The following is a 10,813-nucleotide window of genomic DNA, read 5'->3' as shown; positions in this document are numbered from 1 at the left end:
TTTAATTTGTAGAAGCAAAGATGATTGAAATACAACCAAATGTTTGCAGGGAAACCGGCCATTTCCGCACACAGTCCAAAAGTGAAACAGAACAAGCAGACCAGACATACAGTAGTTCCCTTTGGAACTATACTATATGTCCATACGAGCGGATCATAACGGGGTAGGTTGAAAAATGGCAAAACTGTCCTTCACAATGAGCCAGTCAGATCTCAGTGAGTGTGACCTTGTAGGCGTCTGCGTAGCTCTCGATGTTGAGGATAAACGTGTCTTCGTTGGAGTAATGCTCGATGATGTTGTCATCCATGTTCACCAGGATCCTGACACAACCACAGAGATGGTGAATAGAACCGGAGACATAATACGATTTTGAAAAACAAACCACTTAAACCACTATGCTTAGTTGAAGAGTGTCCCCCAGGGCTCTCTAGTAGGCCCCCATCCTGTTTTCAGTCTGCATCTATGCCGAAAATAGATCTACAACTCACAACACATCGCGTTGCGACACACTGTAAGCTTGTAGATTTGATATTTTCCCCAAATGTTCATCCCAGAACAGGAATTCTAGGGTCAAGTGAAGTCACACACCATCCACACCAAGAATGATGACTACGATAACTATAGAACTTTAACAATAATGATGAGAGCAATGCATCCACACAGATAACCTTCTCGAACATTCTATGAACAAATTCAGATGGATTTTGATTGGCTGTCATGAAATGGCTCTAAATTGATGCCAACAATATCTTTTGACACTGACAGTTGTGATATAGACCCTGCCTTCTTAAAGCTAGAAAGATGCAATTGGAAATTGCAAGTGTGGTTACTGTGACGTGAAGTAATTCACTAATAAATTAATGGGCATATATGGAGATCTCTGTGTCAGTCCTTGTCCCCTTTATGCCCATATATAGAACTATTAATCCCATATCTTGGAAATACCGTGTCAACATTCTCACTTGCCTCAATAAAAAAAGGTGAGAACTATTAATATACTATAATATATGATGTCCTGAACACATGGTATTGGTCTCCTTTTTGGAAACACTGGTATGATTGTCTCTTGTTATAGCTGATATTTTTATGTGTTGGAGTGTTCTTTTTTTAATGTATTTTAGTGTTTTTATGTGTTTGTTTTTTAATGGACCTCTGAAGTCTACACAAATAAAGTTGATTGATTGATAGGGTCACAATGGATTTTGGTGTAATCCTTTTAGCCTAAATGGCTGACTGTACCTCGTGCTGTTTACATTTCTGACTAATAAAGTATTCAGTCAATCAATCAAAACACATGCAAATTCTATTTAGTGAAAACAAATGGCTAAATGCTGAGCTTTTGGAGTGTAAAAATGGACACACTCAGGTGTTATTTTAACCCTCAGAATGTTTCCGTGCACCAAAAATAAATTCTGAGGGGAAAAGCAAACTATTCTTCACTTACCCTTTTTTACTCTTCTTGTACACTTTGGCCATTCTCTCTGTGGGGACGCCATATTTCTCCGATATCTGTGGAAAACAAGTGAAATCGTTTTTTGAGAATACAATCACGAGGGCTTTATTTGTCACAAACTAGGCGAACACTTTTAGCAAGCGTAACGTTGCTTAAAAATCCCCATAGTATATCATCCTTGTCGGTTGGAAACTTTGCATGAGGCGGTCATAGCTCAATGGTTATAGAGCCTGCCTGGGGAACCAGAGACCTTGGTTGGCCCAGGTTCGATTCCAGGCCAGGCCAACAATGTTGATGTGTGTGCCCCTGAGCAAGACTCGTCTTAACTCCTAATTGCTCACACGTGTGGGCAGCGAATTAGCTAGGTTGGACTGAAATGAAAATACAGAATTTCAATCCTGGGAGATGTAGGTAACTATTATTATTGCATGTCTAAAACCTTCCTTTTTTTGTTATTATTTTAAAAACAATTTAAAACTGTGAAAATAGCCGATCTACAAGCAGCTATTTTCATTACTTTTGTGTAACACTCTTGTATGATGAAGTAGGACTTTAATTTACCAAAAAACATATACATTGGAAACTTGGAGATACGAGGTTTTGGCACGACAGTGACGATACGGATACTGTAGTACACTGGTTGTACACTTGTGAACTTGAATTCACCCCCAGACATTGCCTGGTTAATAAATCAGACCGAACACAACAACACCCCCTGGCGGTAGTGGTGTTGTAGTACGGTCTGGCACCGATCCATTGAGATTCTATTTCCTCAAACAGCTTCAAGGGTTGGCCAATCAGGGTTGTATGCTTGGGGCACGTGGTTTATGTAAGCTTGGGGCACGTGGTTTGGGGCAAACCCCAGAAATGAAAACTCTTCCTGAAATCCCAGACTCTCTTCCCAAAACGAAGTGTGTGATAGAGGCTGGCAACGCCAGGCAACCCCAGACACACAGGAATACTTGTGCTGACTACTCACTGCGTCGATCAGGCCTCTGAGTGTGGGGGACTTGAGCATCAGGGCGTCAAACACCTCGTCTGTCTCTTTCCTCACATACAGCAGCACTGGAGAGAGAGAGAGAGAGAGAGAGAGAGAGAGAGAGAGAGAGAGAGAGAGAGAGAGAGAGAGAGAAAGAGAGAGAATATTCAGTGGAATGTTTATACAAGTATCAGGTCAAAACTGAAGAGACATATGTCATGTGGTATTAAAATCGGCGGTCGGTTTGAGGGAGCTGAATTATTCTGTTCATATTTCAGCATATGCTTGTGCTCTGGAACATGAAATACGTGAGCAGCAACAAGAATTACTCTTGAGAAGTGGATTATTAGGCCTATGCCTGGATAGAAAAAAACATTAATAATTTCTGTCTGGCCCACGGTCCTTTGATTTGCTTTCCCCAGTTTGGCATGAATGAATACTTCTTACAGCTTGCATGACAAATTTTTCTCTTTGTTTTCCAATTGAATGTTAAATGTACATGTCATTTAATAGTATTGTTTTTGTGGTTGACATATTTTCAACTCATTGCTTTACATTTTTAGAACGTTCCGAATATTCACTTCTAATTTAATGTTTCTGAAGGACCTACAGCATCTTAGCACAAGGTGGCGCTAACAGGCAGCGGGATAGTAATTGACACGCTATCTTCCACCCAATTTTTACAACTCCATAGATCACCGTTTCCCAATCTTTTATTTTTCGTTTTGATCTACAATGCACTGCCGGCAAACTCTGACCGGTCTCTACCTGCTATTCCTAAACATAACCCCAGTAAACAATGCCTGAACAATCTAACCTTATTCCTAACCCTAACCTCAGTAAAATGCTGCTAAAACCTAATCCTACTCCTAAACTTAACTATGCCTCACCGTAAAGTTATTTCTAACCATATCCTCAGTAAAACTAATACAAGTACACAAGAATCGCCCCACCGAGTGGTCGGTGTGCGGTCGGTGAAAAAAAAAGCGGGGGCGAGCGTGATTCGAGACGAGCATTCAGATTATGCTTTGGGTCCCAGGGAGACATAAAATGTCTCTTTTGAGTCTAAAATGTTTGGAAACCCCTGGTCTAAATAACAAATGATCTTGCGCCTTTAAATGAGGTGTGTTGTGGCACAGTCAAGTCACACATTGTTTGTGCTCTGCCCTAACACCAGTTTCAAGGTGGTCTTATCATCCAGCCCAGTGATGGCACAGATATCACAGATATCTCTTGGAGACCAGAACACACCCGTGACTAATCCAGAGGCTTAATTCAGAGAGCCCTCAGCAATGTGAGCCGGGTTTTACGACCAGGTAATGCGCTGTCTAACTAGCTAAATGGGTGTAGAGACTGCATTTTAGACATCATCTAAAATTTAGATGACGCACGGTTTATTTACAGCAGATTCGAAATAATCCCCTGTGTCTTCAACAGGGGGTCTGGAACCCCTAGGGGTCCTCAGAGTTACTACAGGGGGTCCTCCAAATCTTCCAATCCTTTTTATATTAACGACTTGAACCCTAGTGTCCACGCGCATACCCTCTATTGTGCTGTCAAACAATGAAACTATAAGGAATCTATGAAAAGGTTGTGGTCCCTGCTTCATCTCTCTCTCAACTAAGGGGTCCTTGGCCTGAAAACGTAGAAGACCCCTGCCCTATACTATACTTTGTTGACCGTAGTCCCCTAGGTGTCTAGGCCCGCTCCTTTTCACTCAATTCTTTTTATCTTTGCCAAATATAGCCGATCTCCAACACGATGCGTATTTTCACAGAATGTTAGCCCCCAGAACAGGAACCGTGGGGTTCAAATGAACAGAGAGAGAACTGGTTGCCGCAGATAACAATGTGGCTCTCTGCTGTTGCAGAACTTGACATTCACAGTCCAAACCTGGTGGGGATGTGACTTATTTGGCACTCATTTGCTGGAGAGTGAGTCGGGCTTGTGATGAGAAAAATATTTATATAAGTAATGCAAAGTGAAGCCGACTTAGGTGATCACTGAAGAAGCTGGATTCCATGGAGGTGTGTGTGTGTGCGTGTGTGCGTGTGTGTGCGTGTGTGCGTGCGTGCGTGTGTGTGTGTGTGTGTGTGTGTGAAGCTACCTCGCTTATGGGTCTCCGCTTTGATTTGTTTATGAGGGGAGGGGCACAGATCTTCATCTGCCGGCCGGAACATTCTTTTAACCAGCACACTCCTGAGAACACACACACACACACACACACACACACACACACACACACACACACACACACACACACACACACACACACCGAAATGCTTTATTTGCATTCCACTCTCGTGATGAGGATGATGTCCGTGTGTCTGTTTCCATTAATTTCCATACTTCATGCGTCACATTTGCATGAATTGATGTAAATGCTTTTTTTGGGTTGTTTATTGTTTTGTTCATTTGCTTATTTGCAAGTAAGGTACACTCACCCTTCTCGCTCGATCTCTTCTGTGTTGAAGGCAAACACCTGAAACATACAGAATAGTACGGTAAGCATTACTGTATTATGTCCGTACCAAAATTCTAAAAAAGAAAACATACTGTGGCTTAACCTTAAAACTTGACGGCTTAATGCTGAAATTTAAACTAGCAGGGCACTTCAAGAAACCATTTTAAATTAGCACTCCAACAATTAGTAGAAATGAAATGTAGATACAGAGACTGCAGATACAGTAGCTCAACAGTGGGTTGGGACCCATTTGTGGGTCGTGGACACATTTCAATGGTCACAATTAAATAAACTAGCCCTTACCCATTCAAAGATATGAGCTCCGAAATGATGTGCAGTGTGTGGGTTATGGGATGTGTGCACTGTGCACACAGTATATGAGGGATGGAAAGTAACTTTAACTGGTGCTTGCATGATAATATGTAGGAGCATCAATGTAAGAAATACCCGTTTCGTTTAATGGCTACAGAGATACTGTGTGTCCCCACCCACCCACCCACACACACACACACACACACACACACACACACACACACACACACACACACACACACACACACACACACACACACACACACACACACACACACACACACCTGGTTAAACATGTTGCCTCATGCTAGATGCAGAATAGATATGCCTCATGCTAGATGCAGAATAGATAGTAGATACACCATAAAAATGCTAATATACAGCATATGATTTGTGAAAGTGACAAACGGGCTTCACAGTTATGTCAGGTGTGTTCATATGCTAATGGTGATGCGATTTCAGATCAATTGCTCCAGCCACTGAGACAGACAGACAGACAGACACTCACTCAGACATTCGGAAAATTATATGTTTGATATCCCTTTATTTTTGGATTTCCACAATTTGTTTTTAATAAACAAAAGAATGTCATAAATAAAAATGTAAATATCAAATAAATTCCATAAATTAGGAAACAAATGTTTAAGACGTAGTGAGAATAGCCCAGAATAGCTGACCTCATTTGGGTCTCGAGCTAAAAGGTTTTGGGAACCACTGCACTATTAGGACAGTACCATTTCTCTGCAGGGAATCACGTTCCAATGGCACCATTGTTGGTCATTTAAAACCTTTTTTATTTTATTTTAATTACTGCAACAATGTCAGGAAGAGAGAGGCTTTCGTTTCCATTAGCTTGGAATCTCTACATGCCATGTGTAGGCACTAGCAGGTTCCTGAGCTGTACACTCATCTCTAAGACAGTGTTTCTCAACCTTTGGGTCCCCAAATTATTTTGGGGGGTCCCCAGATATTTAGCTTTATGTGCAACATTGTTTTCTTTTCAGCACAACAGCAGTGTTGATTTTGTCGACTAAAACTATGACGAAATTTTTTTGTCGACTGCGTTTTTTTTCACTGACGAAAACTAAATAAAAACAAAATAAAAACTAAGCTGTGATGACTAAAACTAAGACTAAATATATTGACAATTTCGTCAACAAAATAAAATCACACCCGTGTGAAGTGGAGCTGTGTGTGTGTGTGTGTGTGTGTGTGTGTGTGTGTGTGTGTGTGTGTGTGTGTGTGTGTGTGTGTGTAGATCATGTGTACCGATTTTTGTGACATTTGAAGAAAATATGTAGGAAAAGGAGCAAAAAGTGTGTTTTGGAGAAAATTCAAGATGGCGGAAAATCTATCCTGGCGCAAATGGGCGTGGCCTATATGAGGAGATGCGTCATGACCCAAGGAATCCAGGGAAAAGGGAATTTTAATTTTCCGACCTACGGTTCAAGAGTTACAGGCCGAAACGTAAAGTGGACTGTTATAGCGCCACCATGAGGCCGAGTGACGAATTTTTTTTTAATTTAATCCTTGATATCATTATAAATCTCCTCTCCAAGTTTTGTAACTGTAGCCCCTATGGTTTGCGAGAAAAAAAATAATTGAATGTGAGTTTTTGCCATTCCCATTATAAGTCAATGGGGAAAATTAATTCACTAATAAATTAATATCAATTAAACGATACAACTTTTCTCTTAGAAAAGTAATAGCACACGATTCCCGATGAAGCCGGTCAATTTGACATATGGCGCGAGTGTGTGGTGCAAAAACTGTGGGACTAGTGGCGTGCCGAAGTTTAGGAAGTTCAGGCTACATACACACAGACAGACAGACACACAGACACACAGACAGACCCACACAGCCACGTATAGGGAGCCTGTGTTTCACACAGCTCCAAAAACTAGACTAAAACGTTAGGGAGGGACAAGTGGAGAAGAGAGTCATTTTATGTTTGGTTGCTCTCAGGTGTTGCGTGCTGAAAATAGCCGATCTACAAGCTCACAACGCGTCGCGCTGTGAGCTGTGAAAATGAGTCGTTACGATGCCATTGAGGCCTGCCAAAATACATTTCAGTTGACTAAATCAACTGTAGATTTAGTCGACTAAAATCTTATGATATTTAGTTGACTAAAATTAGACTAAAACTTTTCAGGTGACTAAATAATGACTAAAACTAAATAACATTTTATTGAAAAGACTATGACTAAAACTAAATCAAAATTTGCTGTCAAAAACAACACTGCACAACAGGTTGTGTGCTCCTACCTGTCCCACCAGGTTGTGTGCTCCTACCTGTCCCGCCCTCTGCAGGTTGCCAAAATGAACGTCAGGGATGAACAGGACGGGCTGTGCCTCCAGGTCGCTCATGGTCTTAAAGTAGGTCGTGTCGGGCTTCTTAGGACCTGTTATCACAGCCACACTGCCGTCCTTCCCTAGAAGACACCGGCAAAGAAGAGAATTTACATTGAGAATACAGAATTTATATATAATAATATAATACATATATCGTCGTTGTCAGATGGAAACCTCAAGTTTCAAATTTGTATGTTCTTTCGCAAAGCAAAGCCCTGCTTCATCATACAAGGCCGTCGCACAAAAGTAGTGAAAACAGCAGATCTACAAGCACACAACGCCTCGCGGTGCGAGGCGTTGTGAGCTTGTAGATCGGCTGTTTTCACCAGTTCAAATCAACAGGTTTGGACATACAAGGTTTTCACCCGACAATGACGATATCAATTCCCATTTGTACCAGAAGTGTACAAACCACACAGTAAATTTAACTCTGACAGTGCATGAAAGTAACCAAATTCTATTTCAGAGTTATAAATAAATAAATGAACTATATACTGCGTAGAATACAATAACATGTGGAAAACATGACATTTCTAGTATGAACAGCAGACGACACTCAGCTGTACCTCCCCTCCAAAACCATCGCTGCTACCACCCGCTCCACCCTCACCACCTGCCTGACTGATATTAAAACCTGGATGCAAAAAAAGCTCCTCTCACTTATAGAGATTGAGATATGTTTTTTTTTCCAAGCTATGGTATGCTATGGTAAATAACAACAAAGATGACAGGAGAGTAAACTATTATGGTCCACTGATATAACTCGTCATGATCAAGCAAGTGGATGAATAAACCATTGCATTTTGTATTGTGTTATTATTATCGAGTGTAGAAGAAAAGACTCAAATTATGGGACTTAGGGGTGCAACAGTTAATCAAAATAAACCTTAAAATATAACTGATTTTATTAACTCTCTTACTGCCAGATTATTTATTTATTTATTGGGTCTGGCGCCATCAAAAAGCGGCTTACCTTTGCAACGTTATAGTAGATTTAGAGATTTTCTTTTTTTTTATATCTTTGTGCCTTATATTGCCTGGTAGGCTGCGCTTTCGCAGGCCAGCCAGCAGAGGGGGGCGTAATGCCATTAATGTGAATGTGGCCGCTTCCTCTTCCCATACAATGGGAAGACACAAATGCACACACAGCCCCAGGGCCTGAGATAATCAACACGGAAGCAAAATGGTCTCCGTTGATGTCAACGCGTAATGGATTTTTAAGAACATCACTGCTCGCGATGTGATTACAGTACACGGCGGCACGACCCCTCATCAGCTTACAGTCATCAGACGAGGTAAACGAACGAGCGCCGTATTGGCCGTCCTCACTCGTTAAAATTGGGGCGAACAGGAACGTTCAAAGCAGAATAAGAGTTAATATAATTGATTCTCAAAAACACATCAACTATTTAAAAAAAATCGAAACATTGTGATAAAACGTGTATATGGAGGCTATAGGGTGTGCCAAATGTAGTTCTAAGAGCGGCCATTTCTTGGGTCAACACAGCCTTACACAGGTGTTCTGATTGGAGTAAAGCATTTAGTTCTATGCAATCAAACAATTGAAACACCTGTGTTTTGACCCAAGAAATGGCCGCTAAGGACTACAATTGCGTCACCGCTGGCACACACTATAAAGACTTCTCTGATGCACCTGGCAATATGTAGGTGTGGAAGAGTCTCTGGTTTATTATTGCCATGGGTAATAGCTAGCTATGCTCGAACACTCACCTGTCCCTGTAATACTATTATGGATGTCTTGAACACAAATATATCGTCGTTGTCGGGTGAAGACCTTGTATGTCCAAAACCGTTCATTTAGCATTTTTCATTTTAAAAATGATTTAAACTAGTGAAAACAGCCGATCAACAAGCACTGTGTGCTTGTAGATCTGCTGTTTTCACTACTTATGTGGGACGGCCTTGTACGATGATTTATTTATTTTGGGAAAGAACGTACAAATTTGAAAGTTGGAGATATGAGGTTTCCACCCGACAAGGATGATATCTTGTTTATTTGTCACACATGCAGTTTGCTCCAACCTTTCGTCTTCTTGCGGAACTGTTTCCTCTCCTCGTCTCTGATCTTCCTCTCTGCTCCCTGAGAAGAACATAAAGTGAAATAAGTCTGTTTATAAATAAACTGTGAGAAAGAACCAGGAACAGTCGGATTAGGTCTGTTAAGACAGAACGCAAAGAAGCAAGGCGGGTGGAAACCTTGTTTGTCCAAAACCGTTAGTTTTGCATTTATCATTTTCATTCATCAATATAAAAAAGACAACCAAAAATGCTTCTCAATTATTTTACTAATCAAAAAAGTAATTGTAATAAAACATAATTGCTAAGAAAATAATCGATAGTTAACTTGCAGCCCTAAACGGACTTTACAGTGAGCTCATCAGTACATGTAAAGAAATAGAAAGCGTGTGTGTGTGTGTGTGTGTGTGTGTGCGTGCGTGCGTGCGTGCGTGCGTGCGTGTGAGTGTGTGTGTGTGTGTGTGTGTGTGTGTGCACAAGTGTGTGTGTGGTGGTACATTGCACAGGTTAAACCACTAGAGGGGGAAAGACTGCAAGGAAAGACCTCAGCTGTGGCTGTAGTAATAATGTTTCCACAGAGAGTCCTTTACCATCCTGAATGGATGACTGAATGTACCATGTTTTATAAACGTTAACACATTCACTTCTGACAGTGGTTTATTTTTGTTATCATTTTTTTTTCTTTTTTTTCCCAGCTATAATAACATTTACATAATGTAAATTAGCTGCCTACACTACAGACAACTCAGAGCTCACTGAAAATAAGCTCATGGGCTAACTCTAATTGAAATCCATGTGCATTGTCCCTGGAAAGTAATTAAGTAAGGAAATAAATAAATACATTGTTCTCAAAGAAATCTGAGGGGACTAATACAGTTTCAATTATGTCAACCTGCTGTACCTGATATAAAAATGTAAAAAGGATCTTAATTTACAGCATTGTGCTCACCTTGTCACAGAAGACCTTGATCTGTGAGTAGGCCCTGTGCAGCGGCTTGTTGCTGCGGTTGTTGTAGCTGTAGGTGTCGATCTGAATCATCAGAGGAAGACCCTTCACTCCCTTCTGAGACGAGAAGTCCGTGCTCAGACAGTTCACCGTAATGAAGATCTGAGAGAGGGGGAGGGAACAAGGCAAAGGGTTGGGAAGACGTTTACCATACACTTGTTTACTATAGCAACACATCGCAGTAGCCATTCAGCAATGATCAATCCTGAC

At 41.0% G+C, this 10,813-nt stretch overlaps 1 protein-coding gene across 1 annotated transcript in view; it reads right to left on the bottom strand.

Moving 5' to 3' along the window:
• Positions 1-205: 205 nt before the first annotated feature.
• Positions 206-10,813, bottom strand: part of grhl2b (grainyhead-like transcription factor 2b) — a gene marked incomplete at both ends in the record, with an annotated part of 31,982 nt that continues 21,374 nt past the window's right edge. The window contains 8 exons of the mRNA XM_080734715.1: positions 206-320; positions 1,445-1,509; positions 2,433-2,518; positions 4,540-4,631; positions 4,877-4,914; positions 7,501-7,640; positions 9,604-9,661; positions 10,547-10,705. Of these exons, the coding sequence (XP_080590841.1) occupies positions 206-320; positions 1,445-1,509; positions 2,433-2,518; positions 4,540-4,631; positions 4,877-4,914; positions 7,501-7,640; positions 9,604-9,661; positions 10,547-10,705 (753 nt within the window). The remainder of the gene's footprint in view (positions 321-1,444; positions 1,510-2,432; positions 2,519-4,539; positions 4,632-4,876; positions 4,915-7,500; positions 7,641-9,603; positions 9,662-10,546; positions 10,706-10,813) is intronic.

Source organism: Nannobrachium achirus (genome assembly GCF_963921795.1).
Source record: "Nannobrachium achirus genome assembly, chromosome: 10".
NCBI classification, from domain to species: domain Eukaryota; kingdom Metazoa; phylum Chordata; class Actinopteri; order Myctophiformes; family Myctophidae; genus Nannobrachium; species Nannobrachium achirus.
Note: the sequence above shows the minus strand (reverse complement) of the source record. Positions and strands in the feature narration are given on the sequence as shown.